This window comes from Scyliorhinus torazame, chromosome 1, assembly GCF_047496885.1.
Source record: "Scyliorhinus torazame isolate Kashiwa2021f chromosome 1, sScyTor2.1, whole genome shotgun sequence".
In the NCBI taxonomy this organism is placed as follows: domain Eukaryota; kingdom Metazoa; phylum Chordata; class Chondrichthyes; order Carcharhiniformes; family Scyliorhinidae; genus Scyliorhinus; species Scyliorhinus torazame.
The window spans coordinates 334,091,494-334,117,746 of NC_092707.1; the positions used below are offsets into that span (position 1 = coordinate 334,091,494).

Consider the following 26,253-nt stretch of genomic DNA (forward strand, 5'->3'; position numbering starts at 1 on the left):
GCCCCACAATCCTCAAATTCTGTCGCCTGGATCTGTTTTCCAGGTCTTCCATTTTTCCTCGCAGATCCTTGTTAATGTCCATCACCTTCCGCATCTCCTTCCCCATCGAGGCAAGTTGATCACCGTGCTGCAATAACATCTCCTCCATTTCCTTCAGCGCCTCCCCTTGCTCTCGCACCTCCGCCACTGCGCTCGCCACCGCCTTCGTCACTGGGGAAATCGCCTTCTCCACCAGCACACTCAAAACCTCTCTCATCTCCTTCCTCATTGTCTCCATGTTTTGTAAACTGCCTTTCGAATGCCGCACCCATCACCTTAGTTATTTCTTCAGCCGTAAGCAGTGCGGCCTCCCCTGGTGCTCCAGCTTCCATTTTCCTTGGTGACCCCGCGGTGACCTTTCCACTCCCCGATGGACCTTCAGCTGTTTTCCTTACGGACGTTCTTTTGCTCAACCTCGATATTTTTCTTTACTGTGCCTTCACTCTGCCGCCTCTGTGCCTTCTCCCTGCTTTTGCCACCTCCGTGGACCCTGGGACCGGGCTTAAAGCCCCGAAAATGCCGTTCCCGAATGGGACCCCTCCATTGTGCGGCCGCCTCCCGCCCGCCGTCACCGGAAGTCCGAGGTCGCCAGGCATTGCTTGTGCTGGAGCACACCCATATAGCTGATGGGTCGGCTGGGGCCAGAGGGCACGACGCCGGTTACCCGATTTTTAAAAGCATAAATAAACCTCGCCGTCAGTAACTCGGCCCATCGGAGAATACTGGGTCAGGCCCACTAATGATATGTAAACGGTGTCTACTGTGCGTCCATTCTGGAACGCATTGACACCGCTGTCGAGGTGCTGGAGCATTGCGATTTGGCGTCAAGTCGGCACCTGCCACGATTTCAGCGTTGGAACTGATTCTCCGCCCAATCGCCTTTCCCGATTTTGGCGTCGGCTAATGGAGAATCCCACCCATCACTTCTTGCAGCCACAATCCAACTCCCCCTTCAAAGATGCAAGCGGCCTTTAAGTAGCGCTAGCCACTCACAACACCTCTGGCCCCTGCTGATGTGAGCAGGCAGTGAAAAGCTGGGGTAGAACAGGCTGCACAAAACAATCATCTACGCACGTTTACTTTGCAATTAGACCCGAAATATAATACATTGGCGGGTTAATCATGCTCTGCGGCCCCTGCATCCATTTGGCTAAAAATTAACCACCTTTATCTTGATATTATCACACTGCTGTTTCTGACACCGAGCTATGCACAAATGTTTTGCTGCATTTCCTAACATTAAAAATGAAGACATTTCAAAAGTACATCATGGGCTGTTAAGCACTTTAGGATGCCCTGAGGTTATGAAAGCTGTTTTATGAATGCAAGTCTTTTTTTCTTTATACAAATGTATACACAATATGAACATTAGATTAATGGTGGAAACCATCAGTAAACACTGATTCAGCAATGTTTGTCATCAACTAGAATGACTAATTAACCAATACTACTTTCTCTCCTGACATTGAGTTGGTAGACACAATAGAGGTTTCTGAGAGGTGGAGGGGGCAGGAGAAAATGGACTGTGATGAATGTCTTTTGGTTGGCTGAACCAATGGATTTGTGCAAATGATGTTGAAAAATATATTTTGTGATAGTTTTTAATGTTATGGACACATTGAAAGTTTGATAAATATGAGACCTTTAATATAAGGGATCACGGGCACTCAGCCGGAAAAGACCTAATGTACTTCAGGACACGGCACGGCGGCACAGTGGTTAGCACTGCTGCCTCACAGCTCCAGGGACCTGAGTTTAATTCCGACCTTGGGTGACTGTGTGGAGTTTGCACTTTCTTCCCGTGTCTGCGTGGGTTTCCTCCGGGTGCTCCGGTTTCCTCCCACAGTCCAAAGATGTGCAGGTTCGGTGGATTGGCAATGCTAAATTGCCCCTTAGTGTCCAAAAAAGGTTAGGTGGGGTTACTGGGTTACGGAGATAAGGTGGAGGTATGGGCTTAAGTAGGGCACTCTTTTCAAGGACCGGTGAAGACCCGATGGGTCGAATAGCTTCCTTCTAGAACACAGAACATACAGTGCAGTAGGAGGCCATTCGGCCCATTGAGTCTGCACCGACCCATTAAGCCCTCACTTCCACCCTATCCCCGCACCTCAATAACATCTCCTAACCTTTTTGGTCATTAAGGACAATTTATCATGGCCAATCCACCTAACCTGCACGTCTTTGGACTGTGGAAGGAAACCGGTGCACCCGGAGGAAACCCACGCAGACACGGGGAGAACGTGCAGACTCCGCACAGACAGTGACCCAGCAGGGAATCGAACCTGGGACCTGGCGCTGTGAAGCCACAGTACTATCCACTTGTGCTACCGTGCCTGCCCTTCGACACTGTACATTTTATGATTCTACCTGTAGCCAACCTCCATCACAGAGATGGGATTTCCAGTTACAGTGAAGATCACCTGCTACCTCAATTGTTATGGCTGTGCCTCCTTTCGGGCTAGCATGAGGATCGTTTGCAATGTCAGACAATTTGCTGCCCACTCATGGATCAAGCAAGCAACTAATGCTTTGAACAGCAGAATCAGCACTTTCATTTTCTCCCAGACTGAACAGTAATGGCAGAAAAACACTGCTGTCTGAATTCATATCACGGTTGTATCTTATGAAGTGCAGGGGCTCACTAATGTCAGCCATGTGGCCGTTTAGAGAGATAACACTACAATAGCAGCAGTTCCTAAGGACACACACAAAGACTATAACAAAAGAATTTTGATTACATTAACTTTCTTAACAGTGGTTAGAAATCTGGTTTATTTATAGAATGATAGGATTATAGAATGGTAACAGCACAAGAGGCCATTTAGGTTGTCATGTTCATGGCAGCTTTCTGTAAGAACTATTAGGCTCTCCCCTCTCTGCTGCCATTAACCAATAGTGCTGCAACAGTTTTCCCTTCAGACAATGATCCAATTCTTTTTTGAAAGCCATGATAGAATTTACTTACTCTGGTTGTTGCCAGGGAAACAGACCTGTAGTTCATTTGAGATGTTGAAGGATGGAGTGGAGTTTCCTCCTGATATTTTTTCACTACTTTCTTAAGCCTCTCTCTTTTCTGCTGATCTATGTCTATGAAATTAAAACAAACATGTTAACTGATTTGTTGACTTTTAAACTGCACGGTGGCATCTAAAAGTTGCATTGATTTACCACAACAACTTGCATTTATGAAAGTTCTTTAAAAGTATTCCAAGATGCTTCATATAAATATACCAAATAAATGGACACTGATTCGAAGAAGGAGACCTTTATGATATGACCTAACACCCAATGACAGGAGTTAGCTTCTTGGAGGGCAACCACAGGGCTGTGCACATTTACACCTCTTCTGCCTGCAATGGATGGTAAGTTGGCTGACTGCAGTTAAGTAGGCCTGGGAAGTTAAAATATATCATGAACATCAAAACTCATTTACCAAAGATATCCCCCAATTAAACTTGGGAACTTGTCTTCCGTTGGAACACATGAAACATAATTACTTCAGAATGTTAGACATTTTAATCACACCTATACCTGAATCCACTCTGGCTGTTCTCAAACCTTTCCTGGTATTGTGCCAATCTGGTTTCTGAGGTACAGAGATGTCAGTGGTGCTTCACTGCACTGTGGTTCTATTAGTCTCTTGGGAACGGGGTGGCCCTTACCTCAAAGCTTCTAGGCCTCTGCAGATTCGTCAGTGGGTTGCATCACTACTACAAATGTGACACCAGCTTGATTCTACATTCTTGCACTGACATGACCAGACATCTAAGAAGGCTCAGGCCACATGAGCTGCCACCAGGAAAGAAATCAGCATTATGCTGATGGATCAATTGTGCTGGATCCTGTATTCGGTTAACAAGACAGCAGAACTGATGTCACCAGTTAGATCCTGCATTACCTGTAACATTATGTTGCCAAAGCTCTGAGAAACCACTTTTCATCATTCAACTCTCCCAGGTCTGAAGGTCCATGATCAAAGCATCCAGCTTGGATGCACTAATTCATCTGGAGGCCTCTTTCAAAAGCACAATGAATTTAGATGTTCATGGTACCATTTCCCACAATTTCTGTATTACGTTATTTCAGGTCTTGAGTCTCTTACTTGTTTTACTCCTTATAGTTGTTAAAAGGTTATACAGATCCAACTACCAGAAGATTTCCAATTGGTCCTTTAATCTGGTTACCATCTTTGACCCACGTTGCCTGTTTCTTCCAGAACTGCTATTACCCCTTTACATCACAATATTGCTGTAAGCAATGAAGTGGTTGGTTAGGTCTTATTATGGTATTCGTAGTCTTTGATAATTCAACAGTAAGTTTTTCTTAACTATTCGAAACAAAATACATTGGTACAGGCAAGGTCCAAGCTAATAATCATGGCTGTTTCTACACACACTCTGTCCAACAGTGCACTGACACCTAGGTGTGGGTCATGTGTTCTCTCACATCAGTGTGTGGCTGGTACTGTACTCAGTCGTACGTTAACCCTTTATGTGCTAGGCCCTTATACTACAAATATTGCAACAGATCTCTCTCTGCCTGCTTAATTTGTGGATCTTAACTCCTTCCTTTCCCACTTCCTCTCTCTGCCGCTTCCATTCTCTTCTCAGTTCCACTACTACCTCTCTTATCCGACCAGATCAGATACAATTTATGGAGAGCTCAGTGCTACAACTGCAAGAAAGCTAGAAGCCCCGTTTGGTTTCAGTTTTAAATGAATCATTGTACAGTTGGCATTCTGAGCCCCATACATAAAAAAAAGTGCCTTCATTTTAACTGTTTTTTTTAAGAATACACACATTAGTCCAAATTTTGTGACAATGTCGACTATAGTGTTCAACTGGCCAAAGGTATAGCCACACCTGGACCCGTTATGTCACAGGGCATGTTATACAAAATCTGGAAATGTTGTCCTCCCACAACCACCTCAATCCTATCTGAAAAGACTGCAAGCAATGACAAACGTGGGCAAAGAGCTCATTAGTTGTTCGCTTTGACATAGTCAAAGGCATGTATATGACCCCTTTGATGCTGGAGAATTGAAGGCTGTGATTCAGGAGGTACACCAAAGTCAGCTGGCCCTATTGGAGAAAAAAGACTGCTTCCGGTGAGAGCTCAGGTGCCCGCCTCTATACATGAGACAGCGAACAGAACAAATGTATTCAACTTAGGTCTGTTGTAACAGAGCACAAATTAGAAGATCCTGGTATCGGGGAAAACAAAGAATCCCTCTGAAAGGGGTGAGCACCAATGTTTGCAGAGGAAATTTCTGTTTTCTTTAGATCCATCTACATTGTTTGTGTTCCTTAAAAATGCTCGAAATCTTGAAATCCACAGAGGCAAGGCTACAGATGGGACCAGCTAGGAAACCTGATATTCTGTTGGGAGGGTGGGCCAACACATTCCCTTCTCCAGGTGGTCTTTTGCAGGAGGCGGCTGAGCAAAGGAAAGTGCGACTTGCCTGGCAGTGACTGCTAGCCTATCACTAACAAGTAAGTGTTCATTTGGTCGTTGTGGACACCGAGCGGGCCCCACCTTGAGGCATCCTCACATTCTTTCTTGCCAGTCCCACCTTTCTGGTCGGGCCACCAGCAGGACATCACTGCAGGCCGTCCCATTAGTCCAGACCGGTGCCTGTTCCGTAAACTGTCCTTAACTGGACAACCTCCCTGTGGTAATATTTTAATTGGCCACCTCTGTCAAGATTGAACAGGTGCATGGCCAGGCATCACCAGCAGGGTTGAGATACTATTTTGGATCCAATCCCAGAAAATGTTGAAAGGTGTTAAGATTCCATCCAATGTGGGCATTGTGACTGCCACATATTGAAGCCATAGCTACTAGCAATGTGTATTTCCTGCACAATTCACTAGAATAATGATGCTTAAGTGAATGCAAGCCATTTCCGTCATGTAAGCCAAGGGTTAAAACGATGTGGGGAAACTTTCACATCAGATTCATCACTGATATCTTCTATTTGAAGGATCCTACCATCCTCTAAAAGCTTTGTTCCTGTTATGACCCCCTAAGGGGTGAAAACCTACATTGTATCTGATTCCCCTCCTACATCTTGGAATACAAACTCCCCAGGTGATTAGGGGATGGAGCTTCCTCCCAATTGGAGGAACCCTCACAGGATTTAAACCCTGACCTGGAGCAGGTAGGGGAAGAGGACCCTGAGGGGAGTGGTGTAATGAGTTATTGTATTGTGGAGTAGTAGAATAAACCTTGTTGTATCCTGTCTATCTGGATAGGTGTGGAGCCCTTGCCTTCAATCACAACAGTTCCTTATCCAGTTGATGTATCCATTCCACAGAGAAGGCGACGAAGGTGTTGCCTTTTATGAGAATAACATTTGTCATGTGTTTGATAAATGTGTACACTACTATCAATGTGATTTAATCTTGCAATGGCTTGGAAGGACTTGCTGGCATACAAGCATTAGGTGTGTGATATCAATGCTAGTAGGGGCATGTTTTGCTTTGATGTTATTGTCAGGTCATTGTGCAGCAATAGCATATTGGTGACAGTCTGCCTTCTGAAGGGGCAGTGGCAAAGGCAGGTCTCCTCACAAATATCAAGGTATGTGCACAGCTTCTATAAATGTGGGTTCTGGATTAAAATCGTGCACCAACACAACATTCAGGTTGTGCTGCATTAACCTTCGCTGTCTCCTCTTGAATCAGTTGTCCTTCTCTTTGTTTTAAAATATTTTTATTCAATTATTTTCATTTAATACATCATACAAAAACAAAACAACACAACCAATCAGAAGAAAAGCCCCCCAATCCCACCTACCACCCCCCTGACACTAGCCCCTCCCCTCCAAAAACACCCAACCTCTTCCCCCTTCCTCCCACCCCCCCCTTGAGCAACTAACCAGCTCTTTGAAATACACAATAAATGGCTGTCACGTTCGGTAACACGCCTCAATTGCTCCCCGCACTGTGTACTTGATTTTCTAGAGGTTTAGGAACTCCATTAGATCTCCCAGCCACACTGAGGCAGCGAGCAGAGAAGCCGAACTCCATCCCATCAGCACTCATTTCCAGACAATCAGTGATGCGAAGACCAGGACATCGGCCCCCCCCCACCCAGTTTGCAGATCCGGCGAGTCTGACACCCCAAATATGGCCACCAAAGGACAGGGCTCCAGCTTAATTTTCAGAATCGCCAACATGGTGCTGAAGAAGGAGACCCAGAATCCCACAAGCTTCTGGCCATGACCAGAACATGTGCACATGGTTGGCCGGACCCCCTGCACAGTGCTCACACTTATCCTCCAAAGAACCGACTCATCCTGGACCTTATCACGTGGCTCCTGGATCACTACACCAACCCAACACCTTCTCCGCATTCGCCGCCCAATAATAGTATACCAGGCTATGCAACGCAAGGCCCCCTGACTGTCTGTCCCTCTGAACGATTATCCTTTGAATCCTCGTGGTCCTGCCCACCCATATAAAGGAGGTGATCAATTTTTCAACTCTCCCAAAAAAGGATTGAGGAAGAAAAAATGACAAACACTGGAAGAAGAACAAATATTTTGCAAAATGTTCATCTTGCCCGACTGAACCCCGCCTGCCAAGAACATGGTAGATCGGTCCTCAGCCTTAGATTTCAGCTTACGGAGCAGGGCCCAATCCCGGGCCACCTGAATCCCCAGATACCTAAAGTTGGAATGGCAGCACTCCCAGATTGACTCCCCTCCCCGGAGGATTAACCGGAAAGCACACACTTTTTTCCAGGTTTAATTTATACCCTCAAAAATCCCATTATGTCACCCATGGTTGGTGGGAATTGGGTCCGTTGCATATAGCAAGAGCTCACCAGCGTACGGTGACACTCTATGCTCCACCCCTCCCCTCATTACTCCCCTCCGCCTACCTGAAGCCCTCAGGGCAACAGCCAATGGCTCTATCGCCAATGCAAACAAGAGGGTGGACATAGGGCACCCCTGTCTCATTCCCCTGTTTAATTGGAAATATCCCAAGTTCATGTCATTTGTGCAGACACTGGCTTTCGGAGTTTTGTATAACAATCGTACCCAAGCCACAAACTTGGGGCCTATCCCAAACTTTTCCAATCCCGCAAACAAATTCTACCCTATCAAATGCCTTCTCGGCATCCAATGCAACAATTACCTCTGTTCCGGCCCCTCCGACAGGGACAGCACCACATTTAACAACTGCCGCACATTGGATGATAATTACCGGCCTTTACAAGACCCATCTGATCCACCCCAAAAACATGAGGTAGACACTGCCCCAGCCTCAGTGCTAACACCGTAGCCATATCTTAGCATCTACATTCAATAAACTGGTTTATAGGGGCTGGTTTAGCACAATGGGCTAAATAGCTGGCTTGTAATGCAGAATAATGCCAGCAGTGCGGGTTCAATTCCCATACCGGCCTCCCCGAACAGGCGCCGGAATGTGGCGACTAGGGGCTTTTCACAGTAACTTCATTGAAGCCTACTTGTGACAATACATGATTATTATTGTTATTATTATTAATAAACAAATAGGGCGATCCGACCCGCATTTCGTCGGGTCCTTATCCTTCTTTAAAAGAAGTGAAATGGCGCTTGCAACAGCGTCTCGAGTAGGGAACCCGGTGTTACCGAATCCTTGAATATCGCCACTAATAACAGTTTTCCTTGTCTTAACCATGTAGCATTGTTAGAAACTCCAACGAAATACCAATCCACAGAATTTACGGGTGGAATTTAACGGAAACATTTCTAAGTTTATTTGTGGTGGGTTTTTCAGGGAATTTCCTGCCGGCTCTTGAGGGCGTATTCCCCACCTCTATCAAATGATGCTGAGGGCGCATTTCAACTAAATGGAGGCAAAGTCCCATAGTGAGCCATGTATTTCTCGGCCCTTGCAGCACCCCGAAACACATGGCTATACAACGCCACGCGCATTAAGTAAAGGGCCTCAGCGGGGAATGCGTGGTCAAAGTCACACATAGCCCTCGTCAAAACTCAGTATAGCGAGGCCCCTATGCCGCCCAAGACCCAACGCACTACCCTCACCCCTCCTCCCTCCCCCTCTCCCTGCCCCCTCCCTCCCCCCTCTCTCTTCCCCCTCCCCCTCTCTCCCCTCCCTTCCTCCCCGCCCGCCTCCCTCCCCCTCCCCTCCCTCCCTCCCCCCTCTCTCTGCACTGTGGCATAATTTCAAAAGCAAAGAGTTTGAGCTTTCATGTTTTTATCATTAGCATATTAAAGAATAACTTCAAACATCAAGAGAAAAATAACTTCTGTTTACCAAAGGCAAGAAACAAAAACACTTCGGCAAGATCTATTTAATTTGCTATTAATAAAATTGATTGTAGACTTTGATTAATATATGGAAGAGAAATGGCACCATCTGTGATTTACGTACAATTGAAAAGCAAGTTGACTCCACAAGTGACCAGAATGTTCTGGTTGGAACTAAATAAACAAAATGAACCTGGTAACATGAACTATGGGTACACAACAACTTGAACTTATAAACAGAAAGAAACAGTTTCAGCATTCTGCAATAGCAGAAGTCAACCATGATGTCTTTGAACATTTCCAGATATTATTTAGTTACAATTATGCTTCAGCATCTTTGTTGGTTAAACAATCTTTCGTGACTGTTAATCATAAATAATTGTACCACACTGAAGTTCATTCCTAATACATAAATAACTAAACAAGTGGGAATTTGGAGCTAACATTTGGTAAATAAGTAATCAGGACTGGTAATTGTTCTTTTTTTCTTTCCACTCTATTTTCCCTCAAACCCTTCCTATTCAACTTCTGCCGAAAATAAAGTTATTTTCTAAATTATCAAGATCATCCCCCAGTCCCGCCCTCCTCCCCCCCCCCCCCCCCCCCCTCCCCTACCACAAATGCACACACACATACTTAGAAGGCTGAAAGGAACAGGGTTAAGATTTGCGAGTCTGTATAATGGCCCCTACTCTGCAACAATGGCCAGGTGCCAGAGTTTCTGGCCACATGGGGTAGGCAGGTGCTGGAAGGGTGTCATAGTTTTTCTCATGTACTCTGTTCTGATTAGAGGCCCTTTACTTATCCAGCTAAGTCTGATGCAATCAGTGCACAAGGCCACCTGCTGACCCAAACTTAGTGCAACTGAGCTTTTCGAGTTTTGTTTTATATGTATATTGTATTATACACCTGTTCATTGTTTTTCTAGAAAGATAGGTGATCATATCACTGTCAGCTGAAAAGGAGGTATTAGACTAACACTCCCAGCATGTACGTATCTGCACATGCAACTGTATAGGGCCACAAAATACCATTCTATAGAGCCTGGTTCTTTTGTGTAATGGGTAACGTTTTGGCTTCACTGTGGTGATTGTAGCATATGCATAATTCTGGTGCAAGCCACACTGGACACCATACTGGATAGGAGGTGTAGTGTTCTTTGTGTTGCTAAATTCAGGATGGTAAGCATAACAATCACAAAGACCACAAAATAGCTTTTAAACTGAACAAAGCTATAAATTTATTAACACTACTTAATTGGAGTGGACACTAATTCCTATATAATACACAGTTGATAACTAACATATAATCTACACTCCTCTACTACTAATCTCTACACTACTATATTAACTATGATCTGCTCTCACTCACACTATCTTTTCTTTATCTGTACTCTAGCTATCTCCTTAACTTCTCTCCTCCCACAATGCCTTATATAATTGTAACTCTATCTCCCCCTAGTAATTGATCGAGAAATTTCATTATCTCTTGCAGTTGTTACATTTATGATAATGTCGCAGGAGGCACACTGGAAGAATGAAAAATTGGAAAATCGGGATGTCAATCAGCTGTATGCCAGCCAAGCCATTATGGGCCTCCTGCCCACCCCCCCGCCCCCCACCCCCAACACACACACACACATTTGGAAAGCCATATGGGGCGAAATTCTCCCGAAACGGCATGATGTCCGCCGACTGGCGCCCAAAACGGTGCCAATCAGACGGGCATGGCGCCACCCCAAAGGTGCGGAATGCTCCGCATCTTTGGGGGCCGAGCCCCAACATTGAGGGGCTAGGCCAACGCCGGAGGAATTTCCGCCCCGCCAGCTGGCGGAAACGGCCTTTGTTGCCCCGCCAGCTGGCGCGGAAATGACATCTCCGGGCGGCGCATGCGCGGGAGCGTCAGCGGCCGCTGACAGTTTCCCACGCATGCGCAGTGGAGGGAGTCTCTTCCGCCTCCGCCATGGTGGAGACCGTGGCAGAGGCGGAAGGGAAAGAGTGCCCCCACGGCACAGGCCCGCCCGTGGATCGGTGGGCCCCGATCGCGGGCCAGGCCACCGTGGCGGCACCCCCCGGGGCCAGATCGCTCCGCCCCCACCCCCCCCCCAGGACCCCGGAGCCCGCCCACGCCGCCTTGTCCCACCGTTCAAAAGGTGGTTTAATCCACGCCGGCGGGACAGGCAATTTATCGGCGGGACTTCGGCCCATCCGGGCCGGAGAATCCAGCGGGGGGGGGGGCCCGCCAACCGGCGCGGCCCGATTCCCGCCCCCCGCCGAATATCCGGTACCGGAGACTTCGGAAACCGGTGGAGGCGGGATTCACGGCAGCCCCAGGCGATTCTCCAACCCGGCGGGGGGTCGGAGAATGACGCCCCAGATCCTTTATGGGTAGAGGACCTCTTCCTCCTGTCCATCTTCTGCACCACGTGCTGAGTCTAATAACCTTAGAGTACACACCCTGCCTTTTTGTGCCATTAGTGGAAGATTCTGGGGGTCTTTGGAGTCCTTTGAGGCTGGAACAGACTTGGCAGCAAAGCTTTGTTATGAATTGACTTTACTGAGGCAAAGTCAAGACAAGTTTATTAAGTTCTCCGATTAACTATGTCAACAAATCTGAGGGGTGATTTATATTTTAATGCATAATGTACACCTGTGTCAAGATCTGGATGGCAGAGCGCACAAAATAATTTCTCTCACAGCTCTTGGTTTTCAAGCTTCCCATCTCCCTTATCCTTTGATTTGTTGTATTCTTGTCTCTGGATGATCTATCTCTCCACTGCAAATAACACAACTTGAGGGCATACATTATTCTTGCTGTTATCAAATTACCCACTCCCCCACCCCAATCATCTTCCATTTAGGAGAGGTAAGGTGCCCTTTGGGATGGTTAAAACTGGACATGATTGTGAGGGCCTATTCTTTGACTTACTAAGAATAGTTTATATGGCTGTTGCTAACCGTATATATTCATGCAAGTAATGTCCTTTGTATCTCAATGCTTTTATGTGCCATGGTTCCTTAACTGGTGATTGGGCAGATTTTCACAGGCAGCATTCAAGATCCTGTCCATTTTGCAACAAAACTCTTGTTAAAACTTGATACCCTCTTCCAAAATCTCTTGACCTTGCCAATTTTTCTGTACAGTGCCCTATTAAGTATTGTCATCTTTTTATCTTACAAATATAATATAGTTAGTAAACTATAAGGTGATTGTCATGATATTCAAACACACACATCATGATAGACACACCAACAGACAAATCAGAACACACACCACCACAACCAATCACAGAAAGATATAAAAGCACAAACACGACACCCGGTGGTCAGTATTAGCTGGAGAGGAGGACCAGGACAGACTTGCTACACGACACACTCAGGGAGACAGCACGTGCAGAGTATCCAGAACGAACTGTATTATAAGAGTTAAAATAAAATAGAGTTGTACCACATACAACTGTGTTGGCTCATCTGTGCACCAGAGCACCCAACACCACATGGTACAGGAGTGGATCGATACCTGCCGGCATACCTCAGTGTACACAGACAACCAGCAGTGCCCAGGCAAAATGATAGAGCTCCCGGTTCCGCAGCCGCTCCAGTGCTACGGCGATCTCCGCGAAAACTGGCGGCGATTCCGGCAAGTGATCGAATTGTTCCTGGTGGCGGCTGAACTCCAAGACCTGGATGATAGCGAAAAAATTGAATTTCTCCTCACCATCGCCGGTGCAAGGGCAAGAGAAATATTCACAAGGTTCAGGTTCTTTAGGAGGCAGCAAAGGTACGATTACCAGGCAGTCCTGGACAAATTCTCCAAGTACTGTGAAGACAACGCAATCCAATCGGCAAGTAAAGGTAAGAAAAGCGGCAGTACTCACCTCGTGGCCGGGATCCCGGAGCCCGAATTCCCAGAGGCCGAAATCCCGGGCCTGAGAGAGGGCTGGGACGAGGTCGGTGGCCATCTTGCTAAAGGTATCACGCTAGCACAGTTGCGCGAGCAGTGCGCAGAACCGGAAGTTTCGTTTGCGCATGCGCGAGATGCTGCGCATGCGCAGTCAAGAAAACGGCCATCGGTAAAGGAACAGCGATCGGAGCATGCGCAGTCGCTTCCTACGTGCTACATACCGAGCATCAGGATGTCAGAGGCCCCAGACTGCACCAATTTAAAGGGGAAACGTCCCAAATCCAATTTAAAAGGGAAACGTCCCAAATCAAAAAAACAAAAATCTGTTAAAGCTGTAAAACAACCTTCCCTCACCTGGAATGACAGCACATTGCCGCAAATTGACCCAGGAGATGAATTTGACCTCCGAAGAACCCTCCGACAAGCAGTTACCTACGCCCAAGCCGATGATTCCGACCTCGAATACTTCGATGACGATCTTTACAGTGTTTCCGGACCTCGTGAGCCCAATGATAGCTCTGTGGTCGTATACGACTATGACTCGGACGAACCTTTCGTGTTGCACATTGGCGGCCCCCACATTGAATCCGACGCAGATGCGGATTCATTTTTCGGATTTGAGGATCTTCAATCCAGCAGATATGACGTCCCAACTTATCAGTACCGGATGATGCTGCAGCCTGACATTAACAGACAGGGAGCAGTGCAAGCACACGGAGAGCGCCCTGCAGCCACACAGAGCGTGGTCCACATCCCGCTCAACGTTCCCGACTCTATGAAAGAAGACATGCAAGACTCCAGAGCGCAGTCCTTGCATGAACAAGAAGTGACTCCAGAGTCACAAGCCTCCACAGAGAGCTCGTGGACAGCCTCCACGATAGAAGCAACGCAAGACTCCAATGTGCGGTCCTTGCAGGAACAAGACCATGAGGGTCTAGCAACCTCTCCTGACCAACCAGCGGCAGACGATGCAAGTCTGCCATGCTCACGTGAACAGCAAGAAGGCTATAACAGCCTACCATGCTCCACTACACAGCAGCATGACCTTGACGGTCTCTCATGCTACAATGAAGGGCACAGCGCTGAAGACTGTTCAAGCCCAACTGAAGACAAGCCAAAGGAATCGCCTCTTCCAAGCCCGAAGAAAAAAGGTTTACGCGCTGACCTTCAGGATCATTATAGCCGAACAGAGATTAATAATGCTGCATGGCCACAGAAGGATGCTGAGGATTTGCTGAAGAAATGAATTGAATGTTTAACTTGCAAGGAGCAGACTGAGAATTGCCAGTGTTTTAGTACGGATCGAAAAAATGGACAAGACATTGATCCTCAGGTAATGGAAATAACACAACCTGAATCATATCTACAGCAGGGACAAATGTCTCCCTTCAACACAATGCCGCAAAGTCCCAACTTCGGAGACCAGCAGTTAGTCAGTAATGACTCTTCAAACCTTGAGGGGAACATTAATTGCATTGAACCTATACACACTCCACTGATAAATGAGCAGAACATTGGAGCAAGAATCCTGAGGACACCGACATCGAGTAGCCAGATAACAAATTTTAAACCCGCAGCAGTTTCAAGTGAACCAAGTGTGCTTTCCACTAATGGTGAAGATGCAGATAAGGTCGACCCGATTATCCATTGTACCACACTAACCCCAGTGATTAAGCAGTTATGTATGGGAAGTATAATGTGGGCAATTGAGAACAGTAAAAGAGAGACTGTGACCATGCCAGTCCCAGCAAAATCAGACCCAGAGACCATGAAGGCATGTACATTAGACAAAGATACATATGAGGTACCTGAGAAGAAAAGTGAAACGGAATGTTCTTTGGAAAATAGTACAATGTCTATAGAAACATTGGATCCTATATTCGAGACCATACATATGGGAGAATTTGGGGGTAATAAACAAGGTACCTCAAATGTCTGGGGGAAGATTTAAAATTCCAAAGAAGAAAAGCCCAAATGAAGGACAACGGCAAGACAATGACAGTCCACCGACATGGTGTGCACCACCAGATGAAAATTCTGACAATTTACCCAACCCTAGTGAACAGCAAGCTGCTAATGAGGATCTATCCACGGGATGTGAGACGAGTGACGACAGCATCCCACTTCCCATGCAAAAGGTGTAAGGTGACAGACCTCGACTAGTGCGTACCGAGGCACTCGACGATCACGGTGGGACCACTGACGACTGCGGTGGCGGCGCACCGCTTCCACCCTCGATGGCTCGAGCCTCTCCACTGGTTGGTGCATTCCTGCATGTTCCGACTCCAGAAGTGCAGCTTCAGGGAATCTCGGCTGCCTCCAGTGAACCTGTTGGGACTCCGGACGGGGAGCATCGACGGAAGGCAGACCGGACTCCAGATGGGGAGCAGCCAAGCGCCGACTCTGATTCGCGCACGCCAGACCTTGCTCCGGACGGGCGGTGTTGCGGCCTCGGTGATGGCACGCTCAGGGTGACGGCGGATGCCACGGCGACAGGGAATGGATCGCGTGGCAGTCCCACTGGGTCAGCAGTGGCGACCAGCACCGGCGGTCCAAGACGGACACACCAATTCGCGCCATCGCCAGACGTTGATGCGAGCAACAATTCTCTCTCCAAGGCAACATGCTTCGACGTTTCTCTGCGGAGTCGCCCTTCCGGCACAGCAGGTGGCCGGAACCAGCGTGCACGGTCTCGGCCAACTTCCACATCTGGCACAGTCATCGCCTTGCATGATATTAGTGATGGTGCTACTTCGATGGCAACGACCCATCGGCTACAAGATGCCGTCCACCACAAACATAAAAAGAAAAAAGACTCCACCTTGTTCCTGGCATGCAGGGCGGATGGATTGGTGCGTAGGCGCAATCGGCGAGCTTTGCGCCGCCTTCCACGCTCGCACCTGAACCGTACGCACACGCCGGATCCTCCACTGGTTCCCAAGGATGACTTCGTGGAGATGCCACGGATCATGCCCCTTCCATCGCCACCAGAACCAAACCACAGCCAAGGCAACACTAACAAAGATGTTGAATGTTATATTTGCACGAATGAAAAACCAAGCACTGCACGAAGTACAACAAATGGAAAAGTAGAGACTTCGGCAACAGCATCACCTCCAACAGTCCAAGGTGAACCAGTGTGACCCCAAATCTCCACAGCTGAACCGGCTTGAGGACCAGCCTATTCTTGAGGCGGTCACCCATTAGACTGGACTTATAACGCTGTTCATACGTTCAAAAAGTCAAACACTTCTGTATTATAACCTGTTGTTGTTTATTGTTCCAGATATCGTCTGACCGGACCACTGTTCAAGTTGTTTTTTTTCTCGCATTCATGTTTTGTTATGGTACAACCTTGTTAGTGTGACGCACCCGACATCGCCCCATGTAAATAGTTACGTCATATACACACGCTGTACACAACACACGCACACACTCTTAGATGCACTCACGACACGATTATATTTATAACCACGTAGGCACATATCTTTGTAAAAAGGGGGGATGTCATGATATTCAAACACACACATCATGATAGACACACCAACAGACAAATCAGAACACACAACACCACAACCAATCACAGAAAGATATAAAAGCACAAACACGACACCCGGTGGTCAGTATTAGCTGGAGAGGAGGACCAGGACAGACCTGCTACACGACACACTCAGGGAGACAGCACGTGCAGAGTATCCAGAATGAACTGTATTATAAGAGTTAAAATAAAATAGAGTTGTACCACATACAACTGTGTTGGCTCATCTGTGCACCAGAGCACCCAACACCACAGTGATATGTTAGACCCTTAGAATAAAATTAGATTTTCGCAAATAATAGTTGTTAGTAACTTAATAATTTTACATTACTCAGTGCTCTTCCTGCTCAGAATGTCTTCTGCAACTAGTTTCAGTACCTGCTGCAGCCAGAATGCACCTCCCACTTAAGATTTTAAAGGCTAAGTTGATCTAAAATAGGTTATCTTTAATTGATAAGATCCTCACATGAACCCCGTGCTGACGTACGCAGCCCTCATCAATGTATTTAGCACTGGCTGCACATTAAAATAAGGAGGCAGCACAAACATTGCAGGCTGCCTGCGTCACAACGAATCAACAGGGGTTAATCATTTTTGGGCCTCATCTAATTTCTCCCCTCGTTTCTTTGTTTTGTTGGCTGAAAGACCACCAATGAAGTGAAAATGTGCCTTATTTGAGACCAGTGTATTTCAAATGACTCTGTACACTAGCCTCCACTAAAAACCAGGACCTGAATCTTCAGACTGAGAGGCCGCCCATTTTAGTGAAAATGTTGGCTGCAGAGGCATGAATCCAGAAGTCCTGCCCCAAATCCAACCCTCGTTATTTTCACAGGGATTGATGACCAGACCCCGGGGGGGGAATTGGGAATGGGATGGATTCTAAATTGTGCATCCGTGGTTCACAGAGGCAACTGCACATGTTACAGTGCAGTTGTCTCAGCCAGAACTGGTTTTCGCTAGTGGGATGCCCAAAACACGACTTGTGCCGCATCCTGCCGAAATCGGGACGAGATGCGGCCGGTAGATCCCGCAAGAAGCCTCTTCCGGAATTCCGGATTTTCATTACACCTTACGAGATCTAACAAGCACCGCCTACAATGTGCGGGATGCAGACTTGCATAGTTAGCCGTGCTGAACAACTCACTTAACTATGCCTACGCCTGATCTAACCAGGCCCTGGAATCTACCAGCCTCGCCGAGGAGATCCCAGCCTGGTGCAGTTTAGCACTGGTCCCCACAAGCGAGGAACAGGCAGACGGGCACTTGAAGGTCTCCCAGACGATCGGAGGCACCCAGGTTGTCGGCCTCTGGGCAGGGTGACACCCTGGCACTGATGCCACCTGGCTACCATGGCACTGCTGGGGCACCCTCAGTGCCACCAGGGAACCCTGGCAGTGGTGCCACCCCAGGAGCCATGGGAGGTGGGTGGAGGGAAAGAGGTTTGCATAAATGGTGTGAGGGAGCCTGGGCTGTCTAGGAGGGCATTGGTTGGGTTGGCATAAAAGTTATGAGGAATCATAGAGGGTGGGTAGAATGGCACGGAGGGCATGAGGGGCCATGGGGAGTGAGTGGGTGAAGGAGGTGGCGTTGGTTGGCATGGGTGCGGCTTGGGATTTTGAGAGGGTGAAAGAGCTGAAGGGCTGTTTTTTGTTGCATTCCTCCTCCCATAGCTGCGCAAAGTGTCGGAGAATTGAGGCCGACATTTCGCCAGCCCACCTCCGCAATCCCACTTTCACCCCGCCTGGAATGAAAATCTGAACTTTGGGGGCATTTAGTCCCTGGTTGGATTTGTGGAGCCAGGAATTATCCCAACTCTGTGAGTGAAAGTTCAGGCCCAGATCTGGACTATATCAAATAAATGTGATTTCCTGGTGTGGCTGCCATTATCTGTCTTGCAAAAGGTGAATGCAGACTCTGTTCTACAAGCCAAAGAGGAAACTCCTGAAATAGTAGTGATCCATTATAATTGTGTCTCCATCATTTTCTGTCAGGTTCTGCCAGTCTCCTGCTAGAGATAGGGCAGATGAAAGTGGAACCTGAAGGCAATTTTGGCTTCTTAGCATGGTTTTTACGTAGCTTTGATAGTGTGAATAATATATAAGTGATGATGGATTATAGAAAATTATGAATTATATATAATACAACACTGATGCCACACAAGTGTCAGGCAATCTCCAACAAGAGAGAAACTAACCATCTCCTTTTCATATTAAACAGCATTGCTATCCCCGAATGCCCCAGCATCGACATCCTGGGGGTTACCACTGACCAAAAACTTATAAATACTGTTGCTACAAGAGCAGGTCAGAGGCTGAGAATTCTATGGCGAGTCAACTGACTTCCTGACTTTTCAAAGTCTGTCCACCATCTACAAAACACAAGTTAAAAGAGTGAAAGAATATTTCCCACTGGCCTGGATGATTAAAACTCCAACAACTTCCAAAAAGTTCAACACCATCCAGGAGGACAAAGCAGCCCCCCTTCATCAGCACCCCATCCACTATCCTAAACATTCACTTCCTCCACCACTGAAATACAGTACCTGCAGGGTGTATCATCCACAACATACATTGCAAAAACTCACCAAGCATCCTTCAACAGCCACTTCCAAACCCACAATCCCTACTACCTAGAAGGGCAAGGGCATCAGACATATGGGAACACCACCAATTATAGGTTACCCTCCATGACTTCCATCACTGACTTGGAACTATATAACTGTCCCTGGTACGTGATTTTACGCTGGCTGGCGAATTAACGGGCAACCATTGTGAAATGGACACTGGGAAAGGCCCAGCACTCCGAAAAGGGCGAGCTCTGAGAAAAGGGAGGGTGTGGGGCGGCACTTCTAATGTGTTCCCTCAGGGGGACATCCATTGCAGAGCTGTCTCAAGGAGGCGTAGACCTGTGAAAAATATATTGCGATGGGAAAACTATGCAAAGACTAAGCAGCATAGTCAAACACAAACCTCAGTCCTCAATCACCTTTTTAAATATCATTTTAGCCTGAACAGTTCATCCAGCCCTGGATTGATATTGAAGCTAAAATATAACAGCCGTCTGGCCAATCGCGGGCTCATAAAATTGTGTTCAGTTGGCCTTTGATGGACTAAATTGCCTGATTGATTGCCGGCAGGTGTGTTTCCGGCTCTCATGCAAGTCCTCCGCCCAAAATATTGCGCGAGTGCATAATGACGTCGGGACCCAGCGGGCATCATTCTGTCTTTCTACTTCCATTTCGCCTCCCTCCCTTTCCCCCCAACTGATCTTTCCATAATGGGAGGAAAATTGAGTGAGTTTCTTCACAGGCGTGTGCTCAGACCTGCCCACTCTTGTTGATTTCTAGTACAATTTACCACACTTGGGCACAAATCCAAGGAAATGTCCTGTAAAATTATAAAAGGATGAAACGCTGAAGTAAATACATTATATATCTGACAGCAACATAAAGTAGAAGTCGACAATTGCAATACAGGACCATTATCACTGGTTCAGATCACAGCTTCCCTTATTTGGTGAGCTTTGAAAGTATTCCAGTACTTCATAAAACATGAACAGTGGAGAGTTCCATCTCTTTGAAGAGATTAGGTTCACTCTCAAATCTCAGACAAGCAACAAATGGTACCTTACGATGCCAGTCCAGATGATGGCTAATCTAGCGCAGTCTTTTTCAAACTTTTTTGCCTGGGACCCATTTTTACCAACCGGCCATTATTCAGGACACACGCCGGTCGACTTTGGGGACCCACCATTTTCGCTTCCCCTTAATGTGACAGGTGAGTCGGCTTGGTCCTCACAATCTCACTTGCTTTGTCATTCAATGTTACATTTCTGCTAAGAACTTCAGCTAAGTTCTCGCTGCATCCGTTGAAAAAATCTTTGTCCTGAAACTTGCCATATGTGTTCTTCAACGACCTTTGGATTTTTGAGGGTTTTAATGTTGCATTTGCCAGCACATCCCTCATATAACACACATGGGCTTTGCATCCTGTTTTGCATTTGCACAATTAATAAATCCATACCTCAAGAAATAATCTTTAGAATGCTTTGTTCCTGATTTCAACTTCTTCTCGATGGGTTGTACATCAGAGGCCCTGGAGCTCACACCAGCACTGCTGGAAGCTACAAAATGGAGGAATCTCTCTTGAGCTCAGAGCACGTGACCTGATCGCTGCCGCCACTTCTGGAGAGGAGACTCCATCAATTCTTAAAAATAATCTGCCCCTGGGTCAGTGCGCTGACATCAGAAGGAGGCATTGCCTTGCTCGGCTCTGGGCCTGTGCATGTTGAGAGGGCATGCATGCACAGGATGGGTGGTCATTCTGAAAGCCGGCCGTGGTCGGCATTTGTGAAAGCCTTCACGGTCGTTAGACACTTCTTCCCACGATTAGGATCGCTGCGACCTTTAGCCCCGATACCCTCCCAATACCCACCCGTGACCCACCCACAGGTCACGACCCTGAGTTTGAAAATGACTGATCTAGAGCATCTAACTGTTGAGCATGTCAGCAGCTGGAGAACTGTTGCGCTTCACTTTATCTAAACCACAGCGTGTGTTTAGCCCGTATATGGTGGACAAATGATCATACAAGTTGTTTTAGTACATAATAGTTTATTTAACATACACAGGTTATTTATTGCGCATTCATGCACATTGGACTATAAACGAATACACTTAAACGACCTTAACTTAACTTCCAGGTGACCGGCAGATACAGAGTGGATAAGGCCTTATCTGGATTCTAATAGTCTGGCAGTGCTGAAGTTCTGGGAGGTAGTCTGTGTTCTCTGTACTCGTCCCTCTGTGGATGGCATAGGCTCTTCTTCTTGGCTGGTGATGAGTTCACCGTTGTTGGTAGCTGTCGATGCTGTAGTTGAGAGAGCGAGTGATGGCCTGCGCCAGTGCCTTTTATCTCCTATCTTTCGTGCCCTATTGGGCGGCCCCAGGTGAAGGTCCAATGGATCGATAGGATCTCGATCACCCAGAACGATCCTGACCAATTGATGGCTGGGCGGGTCCCGCTCGGCCATGGCCGTTAGTGTCCAAGGCACATAGGCCTTCCCAAATAAGGAAAGCAGGCGCCGCTGAGTCTGCCACTTATTGTTAGTTTCTACCTGGAGCCCACTGTCCCGGGAAAACCTCCAAATGGTCTTTCTCCTGTGTTAATTTCTGCACAAGTCTGAGCTGCTGTTTGTATATTTGCAGGCTGCAGCCTGTCTGTATTCCAGCTTGACCAAATTTCCCATCACTCTTAGCGGGCGGCCATTTTAGATGGCCACAGAACAAACAATTTAGTATATATAAAAAAGAAAACAAAATCTTTTGCCTTTTTACTATGCAACCTGTAGATGCATTGATTTATTATATTGAACTGGGGATAAATTAGACTCCAAAGCCAGGCATGGGTTGATTAACCTATGCCCATTGATTGCAACATGGGCAGCACGCAAACTTCGTGCTGCCTGCCATTTAAAATGCTTTCAGCATCCAGCCATTGATAACCAGCTGTTGATTCGCTAACTGTCTGAGCAGGTGACCAATACGTTTAGTGACGAGCACCACTTAAAGCTAGTCTGCATTGGCACTGCTTAAGCTAGCCGGAAATTCTTAAGAGGAGGTAAATTGTGGCTGGAGCAGGTGTTTGCAGTCCAGTGGGAGCTGAATTTGACGTGGGAAAGACAGAAGAATGGTACAACATGGACAGCGTAGGGGTCCAAGATTTCCGGAGTGGAGACGCAGTCCTGTATCTACAAGGGGCCAGGAGGTCCTCCAGACACACATTCAGAAGGTAGGGTAGCAGATAGCCCAATATGTCAGGAATCAAACTCCAAGGACCTGGGATACACTGTTGCAAGATATTTATTGATCTGTCACGAGTGGTCAAGGTCAGTAAATGCATCTTCAAATATCATCTCCTACCAACTGCACCACTAGTCTCAGAGATTGCCTAATACATCACAGTGCCAACATCGAATTACAAACAAACTTTTATCAATCAGGGCACATGTAACATCCATATATTACACTGCACCCTCACATGGCAGGCACTGCTGTAAACCCCACACCCACACCCCATAGCTTGGACATACTGCTCGCTATTAAACCTGATAGCGACGCCATCCAAACAGATTGCACAACAGTCAATGACATTTCCCTCTCTCTTGCAAGCCAAGGTGGTGCACAAAAACAACTTGTTTTTTTCTATCATGTCTTCAATGTAATAAAATGCCACAAGGCACGCTTTGGAGAGTTTTAAAGCAACATTTGATACCGAGCCAAATAAGGTGATATTAAGGCATTTGGTCTAATGTTTAGTCAAACAAGTGGGCTTTAAAGTTTTAATGGAGGAAAGAAAGGTAGGAAGGCAGAGAGGTTTCGAGATGAAATTCCAGAGCGTGATGTCTAAGCAACTGAAAGCACGGCCACCAATGGCAGAACAATTAAAATCGGGGATGCTCAGGATTTAAAGGAGCGTAAATATCTTGGTGGGTTATTGGGCTGGAGGAGCTAACAGAAATAGGGAGGGATGAAGTTTTGGAGGGATTTGAAAATAATGATGAGAATTTGTAAATTGAGGCATTGCTTAAGTATGACTAAAGTAAGTCAAAGAGCACAGGAGTGATGGGTAAATGAGACTTAGTGTGAGTAAGGACCTGAGCAGTAGAGTTTTGGATGATTTGAAGTTTAGAGAGGGTATAATGCGAGATGTTTGTTAAGACTTGGAATAGCCATATTTAGAGGTAACAAGAAACAAAGGCGTGAATGAGTTTTCAACCAATGGTAGTGCTAAGCTGGTGCTCTTGGAGAAGGTGGTGCTGGCCATTATTGGGACAATGAATTACTGAGGCTGTAACCAACAAAGGAGCTGTATGGAAGATGAATTCTCCATAAAAAATCTTCTCCCTCAAATCCCATCTCTCCCCTATCTTGTACCCTCTTCTGATTTGCAGACTGTAGATGATTTATGCTTGCACTTCTTACTTACCCCATTTTTCCACACCACAACATCAACCTGATGCTCTTCTCCTTTCAGATACCCAGGAAATGCAGGAACAGCAACAAGACAGTGATGATGAAGCACCGCCACTTGATTTACTGTCACCAGCACAGATACTGACACTACATGTCAGCTGCCAGCTTGACAGGAGGTTAAGGCCGCACATAACGTCTGCTGCAGGGGATTCAGCACTTTGATGGGCCAGCCCACAGAAAAACACTGATGGCCATACACAATGAAATACGTGATGCTTTGGGAAATCTATGGTTAGGGTCAAGGAGCATGCAGAAGTCCAGCACCAACTTGGCACAGGGCTTAATGCAGAACTTGGAACCAATCCTTTTTGACAGGGAAGTAGTGCCTCTTGAAGGCCCAGTGCAGTTTTTGATGACCAATGTCTTAGCTTCCATTTTAGGACAGGCAGCTTCCACCAGAAATATAAGTGCAGTAGTGGAAGGTCAGACTGAAGTCAGGCAATCTCACCTTCTTTCTACCCAAGCTCAGAGTGCTGCCATCACGACTATGTATTACATTGCTTCAAGGATCTTTCAGGGTATCAGTCAACTGATCTTTCCTCCAGCACATTATTAGGATTGTTGAAGTGCCACCCCAGGGAAGTGGCAATGACTCCATGGATCACAATCTGCTTTCCTCTCTCAGAGAGGCTGTATTCTTCCCTACATCACTGCAACTCCACGTGTGCTTTTTCCTGTAAGTTAGCCAGTCCAGATTGCTACTGCTCATCCTGAGATGGTGTAATCCGAAGTCAGATCTTTTAGGTCCAGAGCTTCTCAAGGTCATCCTTCAAGGGCATCTACAGGCTCTCCACTGACAGTCAGCGGCCTTCCACCAGACATTCTGCATGCACTTGGGTAGCACTGTGCTGGAGCACGAGGACAAGGAAATGCACATGGAAGACAGGAATTAAGGCAACGTAGAAGCGAGACTTTTTCCAAATGGAATTATTTGATTTATAAATTTGGTTTGTTATGTTTATTTTGTGGTGGCTTTTATTCTCCCATTTTGGCCAAGCAGACACTGTGACTCAGTGAAAGAAGGAAGATAAGATGCAGACTTGGGGTTACAGTTACTTGTATGACACTCAAATAGGTTTTTTTATGGACAACTCGGCCAGAAAGTTGCCTTTGATTGCCTCCTCTCATCATGCTCCTGTTTCTCTGCTCCTTGGTGCATAGCTGGTAGTAAGGCCTGGCCCCTCATTATGACGAGAATTTGCATCATGCAGAAGACAATGATGAATTTTGATACTATTCTGCTGAGCATTGCAGGGTTCCTCTTGAATAGTCCAGGCAGCAGAAGCATTATTTCAGCACCCCAATAGTCTGTTCTATCGCATTTTGTGTGCCAGCATGGCTTTTATTGTATGCTTTATGTACACATATACATGGGTTGCGCACTGAAGTCATCAGCCATGTGGTCAATGGATAACCCGTGTCACTCAGTAGCCATTCTTTGGTTTGCCATGGTAGCACAAATGCAGCTGGAATGGTGGATTGTAGCATAATGACCGCTGCTAGGGTAGCGGGCACTCACCTGCATGATTCTCTGTCTATGGTCCCACCAGCTGGCTGTTCAGGGAGTGGAATCTCTTTTGGTTGTGGTGTATGTTTTGTTGGGTTGTCGCTATCTGTGGTGTGTACTGCTTGGACACCATTAAGCAGTCTTGTAGAAGTTACCAAGAGGTCCTTATTAATATTACTGAACTAAGTACATTTTTACAGTAGAGGGTACAGGTATGGAGAGGACACCATGGCATGTCCTTGCCTGTTGCTAGCTAGCTCTGCTGACCTAAGCTCCAGGTCGGGTGCCTTCTTACATCACCAATGGCCGGTACTGTACTCAGTCTCAGGTTAACTCTTGATGTCCTGGATCTCTCTAGTACTATATAGGAAAGAGTTGTCATGTGGCACCTGCAAAGCGGTGTGTGCACAGTCAAAGGCACCCTGCACCATTTGGAGACCTGCAGACCCAGTTAAGCTGCGTGTTCATTTCACCTGCGTCTCTTTGGCAAGAGAGAATGAAATGCAGTTACTTCTCAATGAATAGAAATCATCAGTGACCTCTCTTTTGGCACAAATGAGAGATGTTGCAAATATCTCCAGCTCCAGCCTGCCACTGAACCCGTGAACAACTATGCAAGGAGGGTGTTAGCTGGAACACTGAGCTCCAGCTGGTAAGAAATCAGGATTGCACATTTATTGATGCCATGAATTCCTGCTCTGTATACTTCCTCTGACTGGTCACTGTGTGTACGCTAATTCCCTCACAAATGTGAGTCTGGTGTGACTCACCCCAAAATGTAAGAATATCGCAGACATATTTTTGACACAGAACCTGTCGCACCCAAACCATGGGCAGAATTTAATGGATGTAGTGGATAAAATGGCTTCTGCCCAAAGCGTTTGTTTCATCTAAGATGACAGAAATGGTCATGTGACTCTGGCAAGCCACAGTACACAAGAAGCACCAGTGCACTAATGTATTTC

At 46.7% G+C, this 26,253-nt stretch overlaps 1 protein-coding gene across 2 annotated transcripts in view; it reads right to left on the reverse strand.

The window, feature by feature from the left end:
• Positions 1 to 26,253, reverse strand: part of LOC140425144 (spermatogenesis-associated protein 7 homolog) — a 378,775-nt gene that overhangs the window by 276,981 nt on the left and 75,541 nt on the right. For both annotated transcript variants that reach the window (XM_072509088.1, XM_072509078.1), the window contains exon 5: positions 3,005 to 3,126. In XM_072509088.1, coding sequence (XP_072365189.1) covers positions 3,005 to 3,126 — 122 coding nt within the window. The remainder of the gene's footprint in view (positions 1 to 3,004; positions 3,127 to 26,253) is intronic.